This window comes from Rattus norvegicus, chromosome 8, assembly GCF_021556685.1.
Source record: "Rattus norvegicus strain SHRSP/BbbUtx chromosome 8, alternate assembly SHRSP_T2T, whole genome shotgun sequence".
In the NCBI taxonomy this organism is placed as follows: domain Eukaryota; kingdom Metazoa; phylum Chordata; class Mammalia; order Rodentia; family Muridae; genus Rattus; species Rattus norvegicus.
In genome coordinates, this window is record NC_141541.1 from 68,558,032 (window position 1) to 68,585,193 (window position 27,162).

The following is a 27,162-nucleotide window of genomic DNA, read 5'->3' on the forward strand; positions in this document are numbered from 1 at the left end:
ATGCCTATGGGTATCTCTTTTTTTAGGTTAGGGAAGTTTTCTTCTATGATTTTGTTGAAGATATTTACTGGTCCTTTGAGCTGGGAGTCTTCACTCTCTTCTATACCTATTATCCTTAGATTTGATCTTCTCATTGAGTCCTGGATTTCCTGTATGTTTTGGACCAGTAGCTTTTTCCGCTTTACATTATCTTTGACAGTTGAGTCAATGATTTCTATGGAATCTTCTGCTCCTGAGATTCTCTCTTCCATCTCTTGTATTCTGTTGGTGATGCTTGTATCTACGGCTCCTGTCTCTTCCTTTGGTTTTCTATGTTGTTTCTAGGGTTGTTCCCATGTGTTCTTTCTTGATTGCTTCTATTTCCATTTTTAATTCCTTCAACTGTTTGATTGTGTTTTCCTGGAATTCTTTCAGGGATTTTTGCGATTCCTCTCTGTAGGCTTCTACTTGTTCTCTAAGGGAGTTCTTCACGTCTTTCTTGAAGTCCTCCAGCATCATGATCAAATAGGATTTTGAAACTAGATCTTGCTTTTCTGGTGTGTTTGGACATTCCATGTTTGTTTTGGTGGGAGAATTGGGCTCCGATGATGGCATGTAGTCTTGGTTTCTGTTGCTTGGGTTCCTGCGCTTGCCTCTCGCCATCAGATTATCTCTAGTGTTACTTTGTTCTGCTATTTCTGACAGTGGCTAGACTGTCCTATAAGCCTGTGTGTCAGGAGTGCTGTAGACCTGTTTTCCTCTCTTTCAGTCAGTTATGGGGACAGAGTGTTCTGCTTTCGGGTGTGTAGTTTTTCCTCTCTACAGGTCTTCAGCTGTTTCTGTGGGCCTGTGTCTTGAGTTCACCAGGCGGGGTGCTGCCCAAGGGCTCTCTGCGGCGGCAGCAACCAGGAAGACCTGTGCCGCCCCTTCCGGGAGTTTCAGTGCACCAGGGTTCCAGATGGCCTTTGGTGTTTTCCTCTGGCGTCCGAGATGTATGTACAGAGAGCAGTCTCTTCTGGTTTCCCAGGCTTGTCTGCCTCTCTGAAGGTTCAGCTCTCCCTCCCACGGGATTTGGGTGCAGAGAACTGTTTATCCGGTCTGTTTCCCTCAGGTTCCAGCGGTGTCTCAGGCAAGGGTCCTGCCGCTCCTGGGCCCTCCCCCACGGGAGCCCAGAGGACTTATACAGTTTCCTCTTGGGCCAGGGATGTGGGCAGGGGTGGGCAGTGTTGGTGGTCTCTTCCGCTCTGCAGCCTCAGGAGTGCCCACCTGACCAGGCGGTGAGGTCTCTTTCCCACAGGGTCTGGGAGCAGAGAGCTGCTGCGGGCTGGGCGAGGAGACTGTTTATTGTAGATATGAGGGCGAAAACAGGCAGAGGCATCTGAAAGGGTCCAGACTGAAGCAGGCTGGAGGACTGAACCAGGCCAGAAGACAGAACCTGACCGGCAGACCTGGTCCACGAGAGAAAACTGGGTCGGGTAGAGTGAGAGAGGAAGAGAAAAGAGAAGGGACAAAGAGAGAACATGGGAATCTACAGACTGAGAAGCTCAGAGCCAAAATGGCTAGGTCCTGTTAAGAATCAGAGAAGGCTCCGGGGTAGAGCGGTTTAGGGTGGGGGTGGGATGAGCCAGCCAGGTTGACTCTGTAACAGGAACTTGCAATGCTGAGAGCCAGGCTGCCAGCGTCTGCCTCGATACCCCCCGTCAGCCATTTGACCAGGGTTTCTTTGAGATTGAACAGAAATCACCAAATAATGAGGGAGACAGAGCCCTGACTGGCTATCTCCTGTCACCTGAGAAAGCTTCCACTACACAGACTTGGTTACAACATTGAGTTGTTGGCCAAGGAGTCCCAGGCTGTTGCAAAGACAATAGCTGCTCCACAAACTGACAACAAGGCTCTATGGCTGCAAACAGCGCACACAACTTCTGTGGAGAATCTGAGCTGGGGCCCACACAGAGCTACTACACACTAGTGACTTTCACACAGAAAGCACTCTGGATGCCACGAAAGAGAAATGTAAACACCAGGCCAGCCACAAACCCTACAAAATCTACATCTCTATCTTGCCTGAAACATACAATAGGGCAGTGGTGACAGACAGCTTGTGGGAGTAACCGACCAATGACTTAAGGCCCATACTGCAAGATGGAGCTCAGATCTGACCAAGCATGGATCTGCGCCTCTGCAGATATAGCATCATCCCCAGTTTAGCGTTTTTATGGCTTCCCTTAGAGTGCAAATGAGTGCCTTTCTGATTCTTGTGCCATCTCTTGGGCTCTTTTCCTTCTGTTGGTTTGTTTATCCAATTTGGATGTATTAGTTTGGGTTTTATCTTATTATATTTCATTGGTTTTCTAATGAGAGACAGAAAGAACTGGATCCAGATGAGAAGGGAGGTGGGGAGGAACTGGGAGGAGAAGAGGGGAGGGAAACCATAATTAGAATATATTCTGTAAAATTATTTTCAATAAAAGAAAGAAAGAAGAATTATCCCTGTAGCGCTTCTCAGCACTGCCTTGAAGAGGGAAGAGCCATTAAGATTTGTTAGGACACCGCTTCTTGTGGCTGGGGTGATAGTTCAGCTGGTAATGTGCTTGCTGTGTAAGCCTGGAGATGAAATTCACAGCCCCGGATAGGAAGTCTATATCGTATTCCTCCCCTCAAGCCTCAGGGAATCTGTGAGGAAGAGAGTGGAGATTTTAAGAGCCAGACATGGTTAATGACTTCAGGGAAGTAGTGTTTCCCAGACAGAAAGGGTTGATACATGTAACCCTTCGCCGTGACTGTGACATGCACAGTTCAAGCCCACGGCATGGAGGAGGGGCGGTGCCATGGAGCTCTGCCCCTAGCCAAGGATGCTGCAAGATGGATGCTGGAAACAACCTGACTATTAGACGGTTGAAACAGAGGACTTCAAACAAGTGAGAGGCTTGTTTGCTGAAGTGATGCCTGGTATATCAACCCTGCTCCATGGCAGGTCCCCTGCTCAGGAGAAGTCAGCCACCACAAACCAGACTCAATGGTTGGAAAGTGGGGAGGTGAGTGGGTAAGAAGATGAAAGAGGACCCAGGGGGGGGGGTGCTGGCCAAAAGACTGCGGGAAACTCTCAACGAATAAAATAAAAACAGTGTTTTTTTAAAAAGGAAGGAAAGAAAGAAAGGAGGGAGGGAGGGAGAGCTGTTCAATTTACAGCATCTGAGAGAAAGAGATAGGGGGAGAAAGGGAGGGGGAGGGATGGGGGAGGGGATGAAGAGGGAGAGGGGGAGGGAAAGGGGGAGGGAGAGAAAGGGGGAGGAGGAGAGAAAGGGGGAGGGGGAGAGGAAGGGGAGGGGGAGAGAAAGGGGAAGGGGAGGGAAAGGGGGAGGAGGAGAGAAAGGGGGAGGGGAGGAAGAGGGAGAGGGGGAGGGAGAGAAAGGGGGAGGGGAGGGAAAGGGGAGGGGGAGGGAAGGGGGGAGGGGAGAGGAGCACACTCAGGTACTGGCACATCACCTGTACCAGTGTTGACCACCTCTGAGACAGACCTAGAAGCCTAGGTCAGGTTCAGCCTCACAAGCTTGGCAAAGTGGCTACAGCCTTAAGGAGTGAGGACACCACCACGCAGGGCAGGGAACTCCTGCTTTATGTCTCTCTTGTAGATCACATCTGTTTGCACTTGTCTGCTATTATCAGCATATAATCTCCTCATTTTGAGCAGACCCTGCGAAGCTCATACTTCCAGGTTCAGACGGTTGTTCACTTGCTACATTTTTAGATGGGTTGTTTCCTGATGTCACAGGCTGAGTCACCCTTTACCTTGTCAGTAATCATCTCTCTGTTAGGCGGTGAGCCTTGTGGGGGCACAGATTCTTACAGTCTTCAGGCTAGAAAACAGGCAGTGGAGGGCAGGGGAGGAAGTCTTGGAGAAAGAGAATAGGGTTACTCAGCATGGAACCAACAAAGGCAGCAGCTTTCCAGCCAAGGAATATCCCCTGGGAGCTGGACTCCCCCTCCAATGTCCCCATCTACCCCAGAGAGAGATGTTTCCAACAGAGAAGTGGAGATGCACTTCTGTGTGACCTGAATCCTTATAAAGCAGCATGTGCCCTATCCAAACTTCTGTCTCACAAGTGCCCGGGGGATGCTATGAGTCACACAGAGAAGTATGGGGATTCTGGCTACATTTCTAGCAATGCTGGTTAATCTGAGTTGACAACTTGGAGTGCCTAATTCCACTGCTCAACAGGCCACCATCAGTGATCAACACGTACCTTCTGGTAGTTAAACTATTTTCCTTTCCTGAGGAGATGAGGCAAGCCATGCCCAGATGAGGAGCACCATGCCCAGTTGAGGAGCACCATGCCCAGTTGAGGAGCACCATGCCCAGTTGAGGAGCACCATGCCCAGTTGAGGAGCACCATGCACAGTGAAGATGGTGCCAAGAAACTTGACCTTGAATCTGCCTCGGTCAGATATATACTTTTTTTTTAATCCTTGAAGCTACTCTGGTTTCAATCAAAGATCAGCTACTATGGCAACAGAGGGTACATTTAACTTCTCCCTTGAAGGGATCTAAAAGAGAAATCTAGAAATGTTCTCAAGCCTTAATGAGGAGGTAGCTGGCAGAAGACATCCTAAAAAGACACTACACCTCTCAATCTGACTAAAGACGGTTGAAACAGAGGACCTCAATCAAATGAGACTTTCCTCCAGGAGTCTGACACTAGGAGAAGGAAAGGGCACCCATCAGAGGATGAGTCTGCAGGAAAGACACCACACAGTTTGTCAGACCACCCCAATGGATGGAATAGCAGCCTGGATAGCAGCAGGTCAGAGTGGAGCAGGACCACACTTTGGCTGGACTGCTTAGAGGTGACCATCCTTGGCCCTCTGTTTAAACTTGGCTCTTACTTCAGGACCCCAAGAGGAAGAAGGACTTGAGGGTTCTACTGGATCTCTTTGTGCTTCTTTCCAATGTGGCCTCACTGAATACAAATCCTCTTTTATTTTCCACCTCTATTTTGACTCTTTTAGTTCACTTCACAGGGACAGGTAGACAGACCTACTTGGGATAGACTGTGACCCCCAAGTCAGTAACTACCATGTGACTTGTTTAGGTGCCTGTGGAGATGGTTCAGTCAGAAAAGTGCTTGCAACAGAAGCGTGAGGACCCGAGTTCAGATCCCCTGGGAGCCTCTGGAACCCATGTGAAAAGCCAGGGTAATGTACATCCCTGTGACCCTTGCACTAAAGGGACAGAGACAGGAACAGCCATGGAGCTCACTGACTGGGCAGTCATTGAGGGAGTCTGTCTCAAAAAAGGAGGGAGGTAGAGGAGATTGAGGAAACACATCCCAAGTGGACTTCAACACTCGTAATGTGCATTCAAGTGAGCACATGCCTGCATGCATGTGTATACACACACACACACACACACACACACACACACACACACACACACACACACACACACACCATCTACTTAGCTTCTCAGGGCCTAAAGTGTAAATTATCAAAGGAAAGGCAAACTTGAATTTGCCCCTACTGGCACCTGATCTCCAAAGGTTGGGTGTGGTTTAACCCAGTGTGCAACAAAGTTGCCAGTTTACAGCACCGGAGAGTGAACTGTTGCTTAGCTAAACACACCAGAGATGAACCCAACAGGTCCAGAACCTGTGAGTGAACAACTGGAAGGAAGGCTGGCACTCTTGGCAAACATTCTCCTTCCAGTGCTTTCAGAGCTGGAAGACAGGATTCATCTTCCATCGGAAAAGCAAGGATCCAGGGGCCAGAATGCTTTCCCGGTTCCCTCTTCCTCTAGCTGCAGGACGGACTCCACCTTTCCAAAGGTCTCTCCCAGAACTCCCATAATTCTTTGGTCACTGAAATGGTTTGTCTGGAGTCAAGGCATTGCACTCCATTTCTGATCTGAATTTTTCTTAATTCCCAAGTGCATCATGTTTCATCCAAGAGGAGAAGCTCATAATGTTCCCTCAGAAGAAAAGTTTCCTTCTCATTCCAGGGCACAGGTCAAAGCCCCAAAGCATGTCAATGTAACTAAATCCATCCGCTCACCAGAAGAGTATTTTCTTTTTTTAAGAGACAAGGTCTCATGTATCCCAGGCTGGCTTTGAACTCATTGTTTGGTCAAGGATGACCTTTAGACTTTTGACCTTCCTGCATTTACTTCCCTAGCACTGGAATGAGGGCTGTGTCACATCTGCCTTGGTCCTGGGTATTGAACCCACAGCCTCATCTATGACAGGCAAGCACTCTCTGAACTATGCCACATCCCTATCCAGAATCCTGTATTAACTTCTGTCTCTCTCTGTGTTTCTCTCTCTCTCTCTCTCTCTCTCTCTCTCTCTCTCTCTCTCTCTCTCTCTCCCCCCTCCCTCCCCCCTCTCTCCCCCCCCCTCTCACACACACACACAACCACACAACCTCCACCTACACACACACACACACACACACACACACACACACACACACACAGGCCCTATCTCAGGTCATTTACATATTTATGTTCCAGTTCTTTACATTACCTATAAATGTCTACAGCTGTATGAACAGTTTTAAAAGAATGCTTTTTACTAACTAGTTGACAATGCATAAATGTATTCAAATATACACAATGCAAAAACTAACCTTAGGAATTTAAACCTCTTTGTGGCTACATCAGGAACTCCATTAACAAGGACCCTCTGCTGCTGCCTAGAAGGGTAAAAATCCCAATGCAAAGCAAGCCATTGCTCTGGGTATCACGGCTACCAAGGATATCTAGAAGATGCACACTAGTTTCTCATAGGCCAACTCAAGAAAGATACATAAAGACTCCTGGTGGGGGAAGGGGTAGGGGTGGGGGTGGAGAGAGAGTCTGGGGTAACACAACAAATCTAGCAAAATGAAGAGTCAACTGATCCTTAATGATGATAGATTGTTTTTAAAACAAGAAATCACATGCTGGATGTAGCCAAAATTATGATTGAAAATAAAAATATGGCAGAAACTGCAGGGCAGGAGAAAAAGAGTAATTTCTTTTTTCTGTCAAGGAGTGATGGGGAAAGGTTGGAAGTTGATATAGAGTGCGTGTGTGTGCATGTCTGTGTATCTGTGTGAATGATTGTGTCTCTGTATGTCTCCGTGTGTACATGCTTGTGCATGTGTCTCTGTGTATGTGCATACATTATGTGTGCATGCATGTGTGCCTGTGTGTGTCTGTGTATCTGTGGGTGTGCGTTCATGTGCAGTGCACTTGTGTGGGAGGCAGACAATACCTCAGTTGGTTCTCAGATGCTGTCCAGCAATTTTTGGGAGAGTCTCACACCTCTGTGGCTCACTAATTGGAGCAGCCTTGTTGGCCATCCAACCCCATGAATCTACCACCTCCCAGGGCTGGGGAAACGAGTAGACAAAGACGAGCTTTTTACTTGAGTTCTCTCCCAAGATCACACTCAGGTCCTGAGAGACTAAGCCGATCCCCAGCCTAGGAACCAGAGCTTTTAAATGACTGACCACTTTGCCTTGGGAGACAGACAGATGCACTCATTCCTTACATCTCAGTCTTGGTATCTGTACAACTTAATCTTAAAGCAGTAATAGTCATTGTTTACTGAACCACTTTAAAAATAACATTACATTTCATTTAGTGTGTGTGTGTGTGTGTGTGTGTGTGTGTGTATTCTTGTGCACACAAATATCTCCCCCTCTGCCACAGTGTGTATGTGTGCACATGTGCTCACATGCATGGGCCAGGATGGACATGTGGAGGTCAGAGGGCAACTGAGGTTGTCAGTTCTCTGTTTTGACCACGCGGACGCTGTGACTCAGACTCAGATTGTTTGTGTCGGTGGGAAGAACCTTCACCTGCTCAACAATGTCACGGCTCTGTAGGACATTTGTATAAGCAGGGGAAGCCTTGGTAATGAACAGCATACAGGTATGCACAACATACACACGCACACATAACTTACGTGCACATGTATGTACATATACACATAAACACAGATATACATTATTGTACTGGCTGGTTCTGTGTGTCAACTCGACACAAGCTGGAATTATTGCAGGGAAAGGAGCCTCTGTTGAGGAAATGACTCCAAGAGACCCAGCTATTGAGGCATTTTCTCAACTAGTGATCAAGGTGGGAGGGCCCAGCCCATTGCGGTTCTATAAGAGAGAATTTATTTTCAATCATAGTCTTGGGTTCTATAAGAGAACAAGCTGAGCAAGCCAGGGGAAGCAAGCCAGTAAGTAACATCCCTCCATGGCCTCTGCATCAGCTCCTGCTCCCTGCCCTGTGTGAGTTCCTGTCCTGACTTCCTTTGGTGATGAACAGCAAGGTGAATGTGTAAGCTGAATTGACCCTTTCCTCCCCAACTTGCTTCTTGGTCATGATGTTTGTGCAGTAATAGAAACCCTAAGACAATTACACATACACACACACACACGCAAGCACATAAAAGAAACATTACTGTGGAGATTCTGAGACTCTGGAGTAGAAAGCAGAGTTGCCAAAAGCACCTATACCAGCACTGATTTCTCATCGAGAGCAACGGCAGTGAGATCATACATGTTGGGGCGACCATCTGGTGGCCACCCCATCCAGGCTCTGGCCCCATGCTTCCCTGCAGGCTGTCAAACCTTCAGAAGTGCACTGAATTCCTACCTGGACTGTTTCTAAATCCCTCCATCAAACAGCACTCAGGAGTTTACCTTCATCTCCACTCATTCACTCAGTCAGACGCAGGGCAGAGTTACATCTCCCGGCAGAGACCCCACTCAGCTGCCCTGAAGAGCTGTTCCCTTCACTGTCAGTTACTCTTGGGCAGAAACAACCAACACCACACCAGAAAACCCAGCCCTACCCTGGAGAAATCTTCAGCAACAGAATGCAAGACATCTGTGCTTGCTGAGGGCACCTTCCAGCCCGCCCCTCCCAGGCCCACGCCCCACTCCCATCCCTCAATAAATTAACTGCATGCAAGATGTTAAGGCTAAGTTCAAGGTGGCCTCCTTGATAGCCAAACCATTTGCCACTCATAAGCTGGTCCCTGCATTGAGCCCTGTAACTCTACAGCCCACCTCCTCCAGAGGGGACAGCATCAGTCTGGACCCTAAGGAGAATGCAGTAAGTTCAGTGGGCCTCAGAGAAGATGCCAGGGAAAGACAGATACCTTAGTCACAGGTGTCTTGATGGGTTAATATATATCCAGCAAATACTAATATAGACCAGAAGCAGATGGTAGAAAAGATTATTTAACTCCATCTTCTAAGGCACCAGAAGTTTGGTTTTCCCATCTCTGTTAGCATTCCCTCATTTAAAAAAACAAAACAAAACAAAACAAAACCTACCTTTTAAGTCTAGGGCAGTGGTTCTCAAATTGTGGATCATGACCCCTTTGGGGGTCAAACCTCTGTTTCACAGGGGCACGTATCAGATACCCTGCATAGCAGGCATTTACATTATGATTCATAACAGTAGCAAAATTATAGTTACTAAGTAGCAAGGAAATAATTTTATGGTTGTGGGGTTACCACGACACGAGGAACTGTATTCAAGGGTCAGAGCATTAGGAAATTTCAAGACCACTGCTGTTGGGCCTGAATGAGCTCTCCTGTAGAAGACACACATGGCTGCTGACTTGACTTCTGGTCTTAGCCGTAGCCAACAAGGACAGGGCAACTGATGAATCAGAGATACCTCTGTATCAGGGCTGTGTCTTCAATTCTGAAGGTGAGCTTTCTCCTTGCTGAGGAAGGCTTAGCTCTCTGGGAAGATTTCCTATTCTCCACAGAGGTTTCCAAACTGCCTGCTCCGTGTCCTCAGCATGGAGGAGGGAGTCTAGGCCTCACTGCTTCTTTAACCCACTGTACTCTATCCAAGCCCAGTAATGACCACCTCCTTAACCTGTCCACACAGGGGCTGGGGAGTGGTTCAATGGTCCAATGCCTGCCGCTGGGTTTGACCTTTCCATACCCAGAATTCAGCCCGAGAGGGAGAGATTATACTGTTCTCCAATTCATGGGAGCCAAGAGAGAGTTTAAGTGGCTCTCCACTCAGGTTAAGCTCCCCTTGCAAAGCCACCTTCGTGGGTACTATCCCTACTGTCTTGTAAGTTAAATTTCTAGTTAAACCAGTTAGCTTGCTTACTTTAAAGGAAAGCAAACAGCAACAGCGTCTCTGTGGATCTTTAGTGAGCAGTCTGAGCTGGCCTTGGACTCACTGTCCTGCCTTACTGGTCCAGGTACTAGGACTATAGGCATGCAGAGTAACTTAAGCTAATTTCTGACTTCCACGCTCTGCATAAAATGTTTCAATCAAATGCATCTAAAAAGCCAAGCATGGCCCACATCATGTTGCTATATTTTGATCTGTTAAAAGGTACATTCTGATAAAAGGTTTCCAATTATTCCTAGTAAGAATGGGGATGGGAAGGTGGACTTCAACCACCTGGCAGGTTCCTGAAACCCCAGCACAATCCTGCCTGCTTCTCCCTGTCCCTAGCTAAGCCTTTCTTTGACCTTACAAGCTCTTTTTGCCTTTGCTGGTCATTTTATAAACTAGCTTAACCACACCCTACTCAGTAGAGTCTTCCCCAAACCAGGGTCCCCACTCTGTGCTCCCAGAATTCCCCCTGCTTTGCCAAGTATTATAGCACCATATAAAATGACAGACAAGTACTTGCAAACAGGCCTCTCCCTGCATCACTTTAGAGCCAGCAATTCTCAACCTGTGAGTCTGGACCTTCTTGGCAAACCTCTATCTCCAAAAATATTTACATTATGATTCATAACGGTAGCAAATTTACAGTTATAAAGTAGCAAAGAAAATAGTTTTATGGTTGGGGGTCATGGCAACATGAGGAACTATTTTAAAGGGTCACAGCATTAGAAAGGCTGAGAGCCACTGTTTTAGTGCATTATGCTGTGGAGGGAGGAGCCATGAGCAGAAATGAGACAGGGTTCTGATTTATATAAGCCTGCAAAATACTTGTCTCTAATCCAGCCTCCTCAGAGTCATCACCATACATCTCAGCCGAGCCGCTTACTGTTGTAGGAATCTTCGAACCAGCGGGGATCCATCAAAAACCGAAAAAAGATAAACTGAACATAAGTTTAAGGATGGAGTTGAGAAACTGGTGTTTGCAGTGTGTGCTAGATCGATTATATCCCCCTTCTTTCTCTTCTCCCAGATAACAGCCAGAAGAGAAAAGGTACATGCCTATTTTATTTCATCTTCGGAAAGGGTCTAAGCGCTAACCTACATTTCCTTGTTAGTTTGGGTAATATTTTCCATAATACTGTCCTGTGGCATTTTCCTCCTGGATTAGGATAATCTGTATAATTTAGGGATGCATTTCATCTCTTCATGTTGGGATCAGGGAGGGTATGGAGACGTCTAGATGGCATTCTTGGCTAGGATGTGAAGACTGCTGTCCTTAGAAAAGTCTTTTTACAAAGGTGGTCCATGGCTGAAATCAGGAACTTAGGCTTCAGGACAGTGTTCTTCACTCTCTAATGGCACACATAACCACCAGGACTCGAGTGTTTCTGTAAACAACCAGTTTATGAAAGGCCATGCCTCCTAATAGACCCCTCCCTGGGCTGAGTATATTCAGAACACCAGAGTCTCCAGTACAGGACAGAGCCAAATGTCCTGTGCCGAAGAGGTTTCATTCCATATTTCCTGTTGTTGCGATCTTTTACACAGTGCATGCCACTGTCCTGGGCATGGGCCCTGACTGTACTTATGGAGAATTGCCATCTCCCATGGGTCCTGCTATTTTTTGCCTCTCTTCTTTTTATAAGCTCTGGACTTCTTGTGATTTGCACCACACTGCACGAATACTTAAAAACTTCCGTATTTGAGGCGTCCCCGAAGGCCAATCCTGGGTTATGATGATCTCCTGGGAGGCTTCACGAGATTCACGGTATACTCATACTCTTAGCTTATTATGCTGTGAATATACAAGGAAAACCTGGAAAAGAGAATGGCACAGGGGACCAAGGCCAAAGACAGCCAAGCACTGGGTCCCAAGAGTCCTCTCTGCTGGAATCTCATCCTAGGCCCTCTCTTGATGAATTGTTGAGAGACGCAGGGATTTTCTGCTGGAGACTCGTTTCTCTGTGCTGAGACTTTTTCTCGTGGCCATTCTCTGCTTAGTTACAAAATTCCAGACTCCCAACGGAAAGCCTCCACACATTCATTCTGGCTCCCAGGGAAGCTATGGTTTCCACTTGCCATTGGCAACATAGAGTGTGTACTTTAAAAATGCAAGTCAAGAGGCCAAAGGACCAGAGAGATGACTTTCTGTACCATTCCTAACTTGTTCTGTTTGTGTTTTGTGTTTGTCTTGTTTTTCCCTATTTTGGTTTGGTTTGAGTTTTGGAGACATGGTCTTTCTGTGTTGCCCTCGCTATGTCTCCAACTCATGGAGGATCAGTCTGCCTCTGCCTTCCAAGTGCTGAGATTCAAGATATATGTTACCATTTCTGGCCCTAGACCCCTATTTTTCAAATAGTAACTAGATAATAAATCGATTTGCATGGGGCTGAACATATGGCTCACATGTCAAGACCACTTGCTGTCCTTCCAGACCCAAGTTCAAATTCTAGTATATTTTTCAGATGGTTTCCAGCTCCAGTTCTCATTCTCTCTCTCTCTCTCTCTCTCTCTCTCTCTCTCTCTCTCTCTCTCTCACCTACTCTCTCTCTCTCTCTCTCTCACACACACACACACACACACACACACACACACACACACACACACACACACACGCAAATCAGATGAAAAAGATTACGTGAGTGGTGGTTCCACACTTACTCCCAGCATCCTCTATCTTTTCTTTTTTCTTTAGGGGTTACTTTGATCTCAAAATTACAAGACATACTTGTCAGTGGGAGAATATGTATGAATTTACCAAAGAATTGGTTTCACTTTAATAGAACAGCAATGGTTATTCAAAACAAGAGCCACATCTGATCCTGTAGGCAAGTAACTCCTTACTCTTTCAATTCACAAAACATTTTTAGGCAACACCTCATTTGATCCTCATAACAACGCTATAAAGTAGATTTGACTTTTTTTCTTTTTCATTTCAGAGGACCAAATGTAGAGCCTCGTGCATGCTAGCCAAATGATCTACCACAGAGCTTCATTCCCAGCCCAGTAGACAATGGGACTTTCATCTTTCATGGCCCGGAATTCATTGCAATTTGGCTGGCTAGCTAGCTCTGGCTTTAGAAAAATGAGTGCTTTATAGAAACGAATAATCCCTACAATCTCACCGTGGAGGAACAGGCTAAAAGGCAAAGCAGGCGTTAGGAGGAATTATTAAGATCACAAATTAAGTCACTTCTATGGACTCCATAGCAGGAAATAGATTTTTAATGAGGAAATTGGAGCTAATATGTACCAGCTGTACTGTTACCCACGGATGAGTATTAAGGCAGATTAAATTATTAATGAAAACTGTAGCAGCTTAGAAACTTAACCTCTTCACAGTCCCTCCTCCTTTCCCTTCTCTCCCCGTCCCTCCATTGCTGTTAGAAACGGCATCTGGTCACACACACTTCATAACTGCTTGCTTTTCTATCCAGGAGTGGTGGGTCTTCCTAAGTTGTTGAACTTTGCAAGTGTGAAATGGAGAGGGGAACACATTCATTAAGTTAAAGCAGGAGATTAGAGGAGGCAGGAAAAGAAGCACATGCAAGGCCTGGCTCAAGGTGAGTTACTGATAAAAGCAAAGACTACTGAGATGCAGGAAGAAGAAAGGACCAACAAATACCTGTGAGCTAATCTCCAGAGCCGGTATTCAGATGATCTACAGGAAGACTGCTATTCAAATTCTCAATTTCCTGAAATACTCCTACTCAAATGAGAAAGTAATTGCTGCCCAGAGCACTCCACACACATCTCCCATCCCCACTATCCTGGTTCTCTAAGATGGCACTCTTCATGATCTCTCCAGTTTCTCCTGTCGTAGTGCATAACCTGAGGTGTTTGCCCTATGGAGTAGCAAGGAGCCTCCAAGAAAATTGCTAGGTGGCTCCTCCCCAAACACCTACTTCCTTGGCAGCCAAACTGCACTTGACCCATGAGCAAGAAGAAATATTGTTGGGGCTGAGGAGATGGGTCATTTGGTAAAGTGCTTGCTGCAAAAGGGTATGATGGTGTGTGTCTGCGATCCCAGCATTGTGGAGACAAAAACAGGAGGATTCTTGGAGCTTGCAGGTCAGCTAAAATAGCTGAGTCAATGAGCTCCACATTCAAGACCTTGCCTCAAAAATTAAGGAGGGGCTGGAGACATGGACCAGCAGTAGCGCATATACTGCTCATTCAGAAGACGCAGATTCAGCTCCCAGCACCCACATCAGACAGCTCACAACCACCTGAAACTCTAGTTCCAAGGGATCCAATATCCTTTTCTGGCCTCCATGCTCCTGCATCCACATGATATACATATATGCACAGAGGCCCACACATATACACGGAAATAGAAATAAATAAGTATTTAACAAAACAAGAAAAATAAGTTATAGATAAGGCAGAAAGTGAGTGAGAAGACACCTGACATTGGCCTGTGCCCTATGCATGCCTGTGCACACATACAAAAACAACACAATTACTTTGGACATGAGCCACTGAGAATTTGGAAGTTGTTATCCCGAAATGGCTAATTGGTAATATCACTGTTACAGGACTGTTGATGTGACTCCATTAGTTATGTATACTTTCTTTTTTAAAGCATTAGCTTTACACAAACACACACACACACACACACACACACACACACACACACACACATACACGTAACACATATGGGTGAATACATGGAAGAAGAAGAGAGGGAAAAGATAGAAAAGGTCTGTTGACCTGATCCCCCTCAGTCTTCCAGGTAGTAGGTACCAACTGACCAGAAATTAAGAAAAACAGCTGCCTCCAAACCCAGTCTGAGGTGCTGGGTACTCACATTGGTGTTGCACAGTTTGTACTGCCGATAGGCCCCGATGCAGGAGATTGCTGTTGATCGCAGATGCTGAGAGAAGGCCTGAGATGTCCCGTGGGGCCTAGCACCATTGTTGCTGCTCAATTCCGGGCTGTGGAAGAGACTTGAAGCTGCAGGGTAGTTTTGATCGTGAGTCAAAGGCAGCTGGTAGATAGAGGCCTCGGAAGGTGGCAGTCCAGAACGAGGGCCACTGTCACTCTGGTAGAGAGGTCTGTTGTGAGAGAAGTGGTGGGTTGGTGGCCTGTAGCCCTGCTTAGAAGCAGATGCCTCCTGGGACCTGGAGGGTCTGGATGAAGGCCTTTGTCTCCGAAGCCTCTGTGGAGTATGTGTGGTATCCGTCTGCAGTGGTAAGATGTAGGGAGCCTTCCCATAGCCATACTTGCCAGGGCCAATGGGACCTCGGGTCCTGCTCCTAAAAACAAGCACAGAACAAAGACCAACGGAGTCATGTGAATTGCATACCAACTCAAGGGCTCTGAACCCAGGGCTCAGAAGAGACAGCATGGAAGCCAAGGCGGAGGCTCCCTAGACACTAGAGGAGAATGGTGGTGGAAGTCAATGGCTGGACGACCTGCAGGCAATGTGAATGGTTAGAAGCAAGGCTGGAATCACAACTATGGTCAGTGCAAGCACCAGGGAGCTTGGCCATTTCTGCAGGTCATAGGGAGCTACTAGGGGTTTCTGAAACCAGTAAAGATAGAATTGCAATTTCAGAAACAATTACTTTCCCATTCACTTTCCCCCCATAATGTGTTGTTGTTGTTGTTGTTGTTGTTTTCTCACTCAGCCGTGTCTGATATTCCACGTGATCTCCAAGATCATGCATGCACAGACAAAGAGCACCCTTGGGTAAGTGGAGCTTAGCCTGAGCTATGACATTCTACCACAGTCCTGAGACCAAGACCGGAGAGGTTAAGCAGTTGCCTACCATTCCATCATTCTCAAGAAAACCCATGCTAGCAATAAGTCTTCCCCATGCTGCCATCAGTCTCTAGATTTTCTTTAAAGATCTACCACTTTCCGAGACTCGGTAAAAATCACATATGAAGTGGTTATGCTCATAAATGTTAACCACTGCATTTATCAAAGCCAAGTGCCCTGATCTGAAGAATTTTCCCATTTTTACAATGTAAATACTCCCACCTTGGTCAGCTTCATGCCTCTGGTGGCAGATACAGTCATTTCAAGTGAGCAGGTTAAAAAGCAACAGAACTCAAGATGTAGCTCACTGGTACATCCTCTACATGCACAAGGCTTGGTTTCCACCTCTGTACCAGTGCCAAAAAGAAAAAGCAAAAACAGGCCCAGAACTCCACTGCCTGTCAATTTATTAGCATTTGTTTATATTATTATCATTTATTTTTATTTGCATGGGAGAGTGCAGAAGAGGGCATGGGATCCTCTGGAGCTGCAGTTACAGGAGGTTGTAAGCTGCCAGGCTTGAGCACTAGGAACTAACCCCAGGTCTTCTGCAAGAAAAGCGCACCCACTCCGGCCCCTGGCCCATCTGTTTATTATGCAACTGCTGTTGACAAAGCACAGAGCTAGGAATGGGACAAAAAAACAAAAGTGAATCAGGAATGTGTTCCAGGACCCCAACCTCACAAACGAAAGCAACGCAGGCTAGGGAAAGAACATTAGGAACAACCCACCTAGTTGTGTCTGGGGAATTCTGAGCCAACAGGAAACACACAGTACAAGGGGTCTGCGAGGATGTCCTGGCCATTGGTCTAAGAGTATGGAAGCCCAGCTCTCAGTGCTCTGTAGAAGGACTCAAGCCATCGACTGTTACTTATTTGCGAAATGACGAAGCTGAATTAAATGACCGCCAAGGTTGCTCCAACTCTAAAATTATATGCTTTCATAATAATTAATTCTACATTTATGTAAAACTGGAAATGTGCCCAAGGGTTTCTACAGGATGGCCCCCTTAAAATAAGCACATTAAAATAGCAATCAAGGTGAAACATTGATTTCTACCCTCCTGGGGAAATTCTTTCTCCACTCTATATAACCGTGAATATAAAACTTAACAGAGCACAACTAATTATTAACATCTTTATCACTAATTGCACCTCCATTCTTGGCTGATACGGTTCTGAATTAAACTAAGCTGCAGCATTTATTCTACCTTCAGGCATTTCTCAATTAATCTTGGCAACACTTGGGGCTCAGTTAATGGTGGAGGCTTTAACAGATGCTATTAAGAAGTTAGGCTGAGAATACATATATGAGTTGGACCCAATTTGCCTTTTTCTTTCTTGTGGCAGGCCAGGTAAAATGAATGACATCATCAGAAGGCAAAAGAAGGAATTTTTGGTGTGTGTGTGTTTTTAAGTTCTGAAAGCTTACCAAGAATGAAATCCAGCCTCAGAGTAAGTGCTCAGTGGAGACTTGAAGGGAATGGAGAAGCCCAGACAACTGGAGTAGGCCATCTCACAGTTACTGGTGCCTGAGACCTTGCTGGGATGCAGGGTTTGGATTGCAGAGGTGGCTTGCTTAGTTGGTCAAGTACTTGCTGTGCAAGCACGAGGAGCTCAGTTGATCCCTCCAGAACCCACAGGAAAAAACGCTGACCTGATGGCCAGCCGGTCTAGCTAACCCAGGGAGCTCCAGCTGAGACTTTATCTCAAAATTAATTAATTAATTAAAATAAGGTAGTGAATCATCAAGGAAGACGCCTGAGATTGACCTCCAACCTCTCCTGGTGGGTTCAGGGTGGGATCCACAAGAATTCACCAGTAGCTTTAAAATGAAAGCTTTATTTTCTGAGCACTCAGGGAGGCGGCCAGTTTGAGATCTGAACCACATTCCTGAAGGGAGGTTGTACGACATTTTTATAGAATGAGAACACAAAGCAAAGGGGATCAGGGTAGGCAGTTGCATTGACCAATCATATTTTGACACAAGGAATTAAGCAAGGAAGTCAACATTGGTAACTGGGCCTTGTCCAGGCCACCTGGTTCCAGAGACCTTGAATCAGCTCTTGAAGTCAGGTCCCCTCCTGGACTCTGGCCTGGAGTTTTGGAATGATAAGGGAGCAAAGGGGTGGGCAAGTAGCACTCAGTCAATTAACTAGGACCACATTAATGAGTGTATGCCTTAGTTTAGATAACAGGATAATAGCATCTTCCCTCTTAATGTCCTTTACTGGTTAGCAGACAAACATGAGACATCTGAAGAAGCAGGACAGGAGTGGGGTTCCAGGGACTGGGAACATGAACTCAGTTTTGATCCAGATAGATAGCAAGGTGGAAGCCGTTCCTGAGATGGCTGGACTCATAAAATCACCTCCGAACACTACACACATAGGCATGCATACACACACACACACACACACACACACACACACTGCACATACACACATACACACCATATCTATATCTTTAAATATGTCTATATATTTATATATAGAGAGGGGGGCGTTGTTTGGAGGTCTGGGACAGAGCCTCAATCTCTCTGGAGATTCCAATGCTGCTGGTCCACAGACCCAGAGCTTTGAAGAACACAGTCTCAGAACAGAATTGAACTCCGAAGCAAAGAGGTCAAAATTCCAGATCAGAAATGACTGGGTTTAGTGAAGGAAAGATAATAATGGCATCCAAACAAACAAAACTATCCCTCTGCAACCTGTGGACTGCATGAAAAGGCCTGCTTGCCTGGGCACAGACTGCCCTGCTGTCACTTGCTCAGCACACACTGATGAAGCCACACCCGCTTGATAACACTGTGGGCGGCAGAAAAAGAAGCTGCTGGGATGGGTGACTAGGAAAGCACCTTCCCCCAAACAGACCCTTACCTCAAGGGTAATACACATTTACAAAAGTCTAGCTGTGGGGCGGGAGAGGGTGGGAGGGTAGCTCTTTCCTATACTCTAAAACGACTGGAAATCTCCTGAAACAACCACACCTTTGAAAAGACAAAGACATGAAATCATTAAATGTTAATTTAATCCTGATAAACAGACTACAGAAAATGAGCAAGCAAGCCAGACACGATTGTAAAGCAATTAGATTTCTGAGTCCTTGACTCCCAACTGGTGGGTGAGCAACAGAGTCATCCCCACTTGGCTGAGACAGCGTTTGTTTTCCTTGTGACCCATCAGAGCAAACAATCCTGGTGGTTCATGGTGGCCTCTTCCTCACCAAGACAGAGACCATCTGGCCACTTGCAGGGGGCCTCCACAGAATGGGATAAATTTACAGAGTTGTCACAATAAGCACAGATGTGTCCCAGGGGCCCCATGTGGCTGTTTAACCCTTCTAGGAGAGCATGCGGTAGCTGCCCTGGGGAATAGATTGGCTTATTCTTAAGCTTTGTCTCCCAGAACCAGGCTGTGGAATTTTACTTTAGGAGCGCCACTTGACGCAATTTTGGCTAACTGCTGAAAGTTAGGCAATGTGCTGGTTAGTTTTAACTGTTAATTCCACGCATTTAGAGTAACCTGTAGTCACCTGGGAAGAGAATTAAATAGGTTGAATTGGCCTGTAGGCAGGCTTTGTTAGCTGATATAGGAAGACCCAGCCCACTGTGGGTGGCACCATCCCTTAAGCTGGGCCCTGAAAGTATGTAAGAGTGGAAAGGGCTAGCTAAGAGCAGGCAAGCAGGCAGCATGGATACACTATTTTTATCTGCTCTGGGAAGGAAACATTCCTACCTGGACATCCCCATTATAATGATCCAGCACCTGGAACTGTAAGCCAAATAAACCCTTCCCTCCTGTGTGGCTTTCAGTCAGGGCCTTTGTGAAACACATGAAACTGCAACAGGCAATGAGGCTGAAAAGTTCAGAGTTAAGGGATGTGAGAGTCTAAGACACACCCTGAAGCCAAGAGCCATGAGTTTGAACCTCAGCTCTGCCACTGGTGGAGAAGAGGCCAGAGGACGAGCTTAGGAGCTTTGAATAAGTTACTTGATCTTTGTGCCTCAGTTTCTCCAAGTGGGGTCAGAATTAGGTTTCTGCTCAGTGAATGACTAAGATGTGACATTTCTGGAGATACTCTCCAGGCTGGCAAGTGACAGCTGGAGCCATTGGTGGTGGTGTTTATACGTGACATGCTGTCAATCTCTGCCTCCTCCAGCTCCAGGGCTAAACCCAAACTCATTTATGAAGATGGCATCACAGTTTGGTCATCCTGACTACACCACAGCCCTGAGCATCAACCCCCAATTCCTGCCTCTAGGCTAGTCTGTGGGATACAAGTAAATCTCTTAGTGTGTGTGTGTGTGTGTGTGTGTGTGTGTGTGTGTGTGTGTGTGATCACAATAGGCTTGTGATTTGTCAGGTTTGAAGGAGGCCTTATTCTGAAACTGCGACAAGCCCTCTGGTGTCACCCATGCAGCAGTTTGAGGGCTATACTTTAGCAGTGACTCCTAGACATTGCCACACACATGTAGAACCAGCACAACCCAGTCTGGGCTCAGCATCATAAACTAATGTCCTTCTAGTTCTTCATAGCCTCCCTCTCAGTGACCATCAAAGTCACCTGGAACACCTGTTACAATAGATCGTGAGGCTCTACCTGCTATGTCGACCTGGGCCTGAGAATCTGTATTTCCACAATCCCAGAGAGATGCTGTTACTCTTTGTCTGAGGACCACTCTCTGAGGACTGCTTGTTCGGTCTACGGCACCCCAGCCCAGACATGACCTGCCTCTTGCACGTGCTCCTCTTCTCTGCCTCTTTGGCTTGGCCACCACAATGCCTACTGCGTCTAGGCTCTGGATGGACCAGCGGTGTTGCTATCCCCACAGGTTCTGCACAGGCTTCCCAGCCTTGGTCTGTATTGTTTTCTCCTCTCATGTTGCCTTCCCAGCATGGAAACAGAAAGGCATACCTAGCTTCTACCGAAGTTCTCAGCAACATTCAGCCTGATCCAAACTCCAAAGCACTCTTCCACAGAAAACATGCCCTTCTCTGGTCTCCCATTGGACCCCATGAGCTGTCAGAGTACAGCCATCTTTTCTTATGTGTGCTTGTATTTCTGCCTGAGTCTCTAGAAACAGGCTCCCTGGGGACTAGGTCTCATTTGTCAATATTTCCGTAGCCTACCAGAATGACTAGTACATAATGGCTGTTCACTTCCACTAACTAACCACTGACAGGCTAGAGAGATGGCTCAGAGATGGAGCACACTGGCTGCTCTGGCCGAGGATGTGGGTTCAATTCCCACCATGCACATCACAAGGGCTCACAACCTTCTATAATTCCAGTCCTGGGAGATCTGGCCTCTGGACACCGCACACACAAGCATGAGGATCCTACTTCGTTCCTCGGAGCCCACGTTTAAACAGCTTGGCACAGTGACATGGGTTTGAAATCCCGACACTGTGGAAGCAGAGATAGGCAGATCCCTAGGGCTTGCTGACCAGCTGGCCTAGTCTACTTGTGAGTTCCATGCTAGTGAGAAACTCTGTTTTAAAAAAAAATTAAAAAGATGTGTGCCAACTAAGAAATAATACCCAAGTCACGTCCATGAGCATCTGCACACACATGAACATGCAAGTGCACACACATGCATTTTTTTTAAAGGAGTGAAGAATATGAAGTTCCAATCTGTGCGTGCCCATCTAAGCTTAACAGCCACCCAGGCAAGGCTGACAGCCACTTGTAAGTGATAGAGGGTTTGCCACCGCTTAGCTGTCAGCATAGGGGAGAACAGGCCGTGGGGACTGTTTATGTTTCTTCTATGCTCCCTGTTTATTTCCATTCTCTTTCCCCCTAAAGCTCAGCCAGGTCCCTGCAAGAGGCCCAGCCCCTCAGCTGTGCTAACATGAACCACATTCAAGGACCCAACATCCCAGAGAGCAACAGCCCTTGTGACTGCCAGCCTCAGAAGGAGCCTGAGAGCTGAGAGGGGTGTGGACTGTACAGAGGGGCCACCTAAGAGCCCTATTGCCCAGCATGTGCCAACGTCTCCTTGCTAGGCTGTTCTGGGGGAGGTCCAGGGTTTTCCACAGTCAGAGAAGTGACATTACTTGTGCTCAGTTGAGCTGCTAGAAGAAATAAGTCTTTCCCTCAGAGACTATGGCAAGGATGCTTGGGGTCAGAAGGACCATATCCCCAGAGAGAGCAGACTGCCATTAGGTTGGATGAATTCCCTGTGCCAGATTCTGTTGAAAACATGGCCCATTCTGTATCTAATGGATAATGCCCATGGGGTTAGAAGGACTCTTTCCTACCACATTCTAACTCTGCACTGTTCTCTATCAAGCAAAAACACTTGCCAAGCCAGTGGTTTGTGGCCTAGTCTTGGCATCAAATTCCCGCCTGAGGAGGTGTGATGCTATGTATTGTACACCCCATGTACAGAGTTGCTGCGTCTGAAAGTTGCCCTCTATTCTTGGCTCGAGATACACATGGGCATCTTCCTGCTCTCTCCTCCTTCCTCGAGGTCCTTGAAGCTAGGTGAAGCAGGAGGAAACTGGGATTTGCAATGAAGACCGCCACTCCTAGTTCATCAGTAAGACCAAATGTTATCTCTTAAAGAGACTTTCAGTGCTGTGGTAAAATAGCGCCTTCTGGGCATGGAAGCACTCATGAGCTCACAGCAGCTGTGGGCTCTCTACACAAAACCTGTGCAACATCAAGCCAGTCAACACTCCAGTGTGGGTGGAGGAAGGGTACAGGAAACCCCAGCCCTAGCTGCAAGACAGTGATAGTTGATGGCTGCTGGCTGAGAGGGACAGTCCTTTTCCTTTGGGGGTGTGGCCTCTAGTAGGTGCTATGCTAGTGAATGGTCTACACCCATGCACATACAGGTAGCTCCAATTAGGCCCAGTGATTATAAAGAAAAAAACAAATGGACTATGAAGTTAGGTGGGGGAGGGGGGCTTCCAGGCTATCTGGAGGACTTGGAGGGTTGAGAGAATCAAAACACTGTATACATGCCTGAAATCCTCGGAGAACAGATAAATACAATCTAAAAACGAAAACCGTTCTGAGGGTTCTTAGGGATTAGGACTATAGCTCAGATGGCAGACAGCTTGCTTAGCCACACGCAAAGCCCTGCGTACTTTCTCAAGTACTGCAGAAACTACGAGTGGTGGCACACACCTATAACCTCAGCACTTGAGAGGTGGAGGAAGGAAGGTGAGGAGTTCAAAGTCATCTCCAGCTACATAGTGAATCTGAGGCCAGCCTGGGCTACAAGATATCTCAAACAAAATATAAGTAAAAAGATGTGTGAACACACACACACACACACACACACACACACACACACACACGACAGTAGGAACTAGCCCTAACAGCTGTTCTCAGTGCTGGCAGATGTGCAAGAAATAAGGGTTTAAGGACCCCTATGGCAATCTGAACCTGCAGCACCCCTGGTACTCTAGCAGGAAGGTAGCAGGAAGGATGGTCTAAGGAGTCCGTATGCACATCTCTTTCCCAGAGCTCATTTCCAGAATGACATTGAGGACTGCAATATCAGAGAAGAGCTAAGCATCATTACAAATTGGCCATGGTGGCATATGCCTATAAACTCAGCACTTATGAGGCTGTGACAGGAGGATGACTGGAAGTTCAAGGCCAGCCTGTGCTACAATAGCAAGTTCCAGGACAACCTGTGCTACCATGTACCATCCTATTGAAACAAAGTAACATTATCACAAGGGGAAAGGAATCTTCAGGTGTGGACTGTGAAGAATCAACCTCCAGGCTGCAGAAGGCAGAAGCACAGATTATACTCTGGGCAACGGAGAGGAGTTAGAGCCTAGAATCATCCTTCCTTCCAGCATGAGTCAGTCTGTGTAGCAGTCAGACAAGAGAGGAACTGAGAGACAACAGAGATCAGTCAGATGCCGCAGCTCTGGGTAAGTACAGTGAGAACCATATGCTTTGTGGAAAGTCTGTTAGTAGCATGGCAGCTGGTTAGGTCACGGCAATAAGTCATGTTGCTACTCAAACTGTGATTGTGGATCATAAACCTGAAGCACAGTGTATATGCCCTTCAACAGGGGAATCCAGAGTCAGCTAAGTTATAGCGCATTCAGACTCTGGAGGAAGACGGTTAAAGGACAAGCCAGGTGCACATACATAGATGTAACAATGTAACAAGCGCTCCAAAATATGGAAAAGTGAAAGGAAACCAAACTGACACATACAGCAAGTGAATGTATGCCCAGGTTACATTTCAGAACGAATAAAAACAACTTGGAAAACTGGAGAGATGACTAAGCAGTCATCTTGCCCAGACTGCTCTTCCTGAGGACCTGGGTTTGATTCCCACCAACCACATGGCAGCTAACAAGCAGGTGGAATGTCAGTCCCAGGGAATCAGATGCCATCTTCTGACTTCCCTGGGTACTCCAAGCACATGGTTCATACATGCAGGCAAAACACTCGTACCTATAAAATAATAATTAAAAATCACTTAGATGGAACACTGGTTTCTTTTGGGCACCAAGCCTAAGAGGATGGAGCAGAGGCAGACACACTTGAGTTCCTCCTCTTTTGTACTGCCATTGCCTCCTCACACCACACACACATGCACATGCACATTCATGTGCACACACAAAAGGCCTTTCAATTATGAACATAATATGCATATCCTGAGTTGTTTTGCATCGAGTCTATTAAATCCAACCATTCGTATCAACATGCCCTCAGGAGCAGAAGCAAATGTCTCCTGGCAGAACAGTCCCAATGCAGTGTCAAAGAGAGAATTCAGTGAGGAATCTTAGTCCTTATACATGCAGATGCTTCAGGAAGGGACATAAAATACCCACTTTGGTACATACTGGATGCCCCAAAAGCTGGAGCAGGTATGATCAGGAGTCAAATGTTCTTCTGAAATATCTGTCCACAGCAGAGGGAGGTACTCCAGGGAGATCCTACATCATCAAATCTCATACCTAGATAAGGTTTCTTAGAATTCAACCTCTCTATAGAAAGAACAGTTCGGACTGTAAAATGCCCATTTCTCTATTTTCAGAGAAGACAAGCATGACCAGTCATAGTCCCTGCATGGCTAGAACCAACCCATCTACCAAATACTCAGTTTAGGAGCCTCTTGCGCTTTTGATTGACCTGGTCGTAGTCATTACCCTCTATGTACGACATCTTTATGGGAGCTGAGGATATGACTCAGTCAATAAAATGTTTGCCTTTCAAGTGTCATAACCTGAGTGTGGTCCTCAGAACCCATGAGAAATCAGCATGCTGGCCAGACAGTATAGTTAAGCTCCAAACTCTGAAGATTCTGTGTCAATTTTTTTTTTAAGTGGATATCTCATCTCAGGTAGACTTGCATAAAATGCATGTGGACCTTGCATTGCACATACTCACAAATAAGATAAATAAATAAACAAGCCCTTTCTGTGGCTCACTTCTGGCTAGAGAACAAAGTTCAATTCCAGAGGAGTTTAGGTTTATAGTTATCTGACACCCTCCATCACACGTCCTAAATCTTCTTGGTCTACTCTCTAGTCTTCCATTCCTCCTGTATCCTGAACCCCAACAGCCATTGACCTCAACAGGTCCCCAACAACCTGACTCATTTGGAATACTGCCTCACTGACACACCCGCGCACTGCTGCAAGCTTTTAGACCCAACATGAGCATGGGTTCCTGCTCTGCTTTGTCCCGTTATGAATGCCCTCGCTAGGCAGCCTGCACATCCTTCTTGGCTGTGGCATTAACACTCTGACTGGGCAGTGTTAAGTCAAGATTCAGCTTCCTCATACACCTTTAGCTTCTGCAGGGCCAGGCTCACCCATAGCTAATCCATGTGTGTATAATCCCGAGCTAGGCCCATGTCTGACACCGAAGCACACTTGCTGAAATAACACGAGTGAGAGGCAGAGAGCTTAAATGTTTGCATTTCTAACCAATGGGCCGGTAAAGCCCACAGCTCTAGACTAATTCACAGAGACCAAAAGGCTCTGAGTTTTAATAAAGCAGCCCCAGGTACCCAGGTGGGAATCAAAGAGAGCTAGCAAAATTAGACTGGTAGCCAGTGACTGCCTAGAAATTTCTCACAGCTCCCAAATTAAAGGGAGGAAGTTAAGAGGAAATAGAACCAAGGAAGAGAAATGCATGTATTCCAAGACTGTAATCTGAAGCAGGGCAGGAGGAAGTATGTGGCTGAGGACTGGAAGAGACTTATTTTCCCTGAAGCTCCCTGTTTCTTTCGCACCCCCTGCCAAAGGGGGGAAAAGATCATATGCAGCCAGAGTTCAAAGAGGCTTTGAGCAAATGGTTTGGGTTGAGTGCAGATGCCCTTTTAGAAGTTCAGAAGGCTGCAGCGCCGGCCAGGGTGGGCCTCAGCAATAAATTATTTGGTGTCTACAGAAGATAAGAAGCAAAACTCCAGCCACTCGGTGAAGCAAAAATTCAGATGATGAAAACCACAGCTTTCCTGGCTGACTACTATGTAGCAAAGCCATGCTGAGGGTTTGATCAGGCTGCCTCTGTTCCCCATGGCTAGCTAAGGTGAAGGATAAAAGACAGAGTGAGAGTCCACTGAAAGGCTTGCTCTGAGCGTGCATGTGTACATGAAAGAGGGAACTCCCTCCCCCAGTGCTCTCTGCAGGAGGGGAGGGGCACTGGCTGGTGGTGGGGGCATTTCACTAAGGTAAAAGGAAGCCGTTATAGGTGCATTGGGTGATGTTCTCAGAAGTGAGGAGCCAAGAGATCCAGACTGCAAAGGAGGATGAAAGGCGGCTTTAGAGTGACTCCCTGTTCAATTTTTTATTATAAGAGTTTATTTATATTTATGTGTATGCATGCTTGCCTCGATATGTGTGTGCATGGCACAAATGTGTTGGTGCCTGAAAAGGATAGAACAGGTCACTGGAGAGCCTGGAGCTGGAGTTACAGACACTGGTGAGCCACTGAAAGTGGGTGCTGAGGCCTGAACTAAAGTCCCCTGGAAGAGCAACAAGCACTCTTTAGCTGCTGAGCAGCTCTCCAGCCCCGGCATAAGGAAGCCAAGCTTTAAGAAAGCCTTATCCTCGGCCCATCCACTGCCTGCTTCATGGATGAAGTTCATACGGTGATGCTCACACAGTACCACTCTCTGAACCTTCAGAACAGACCCAGTCCTCCTGAGAATAAGCCCTGGAGGAGACTTTGACTCCAGGCATTGTCTACAAGCATCTGCTTCTTCAGAATCATATGCAAAATCAGCCATGTGCCTAAGAGCAAGTTATGCACTACTCACTGGTGCTGTGTACCTGGATAACCCTGGGC

The 27,162-nt window shown here is 46.7% G+C and overlaps 1 protein-coding gene across 2 annotated transcripts in view; it reads right to left on the reverse strand.

Annotated features, from left to right (window-relative positions):
* The window catches only part of Thsd4 (thrombospondin type 1 domain containing 4), a 627,039-nt gene that overhangs the window by 451,254 nt on the left and 148,623 nt on the right, over window positions 1–27,162 (reverse strand). For both annotated transcript variants that reach the window (XM_087562028.1, NM_001429247.1), the window contains 1 exon segment: window positions 14,931–15,378. In XM_087562028.1, the coding sequence (XP_087418154.1) occupies window positions 14,931–15,378 (448 nt within the window).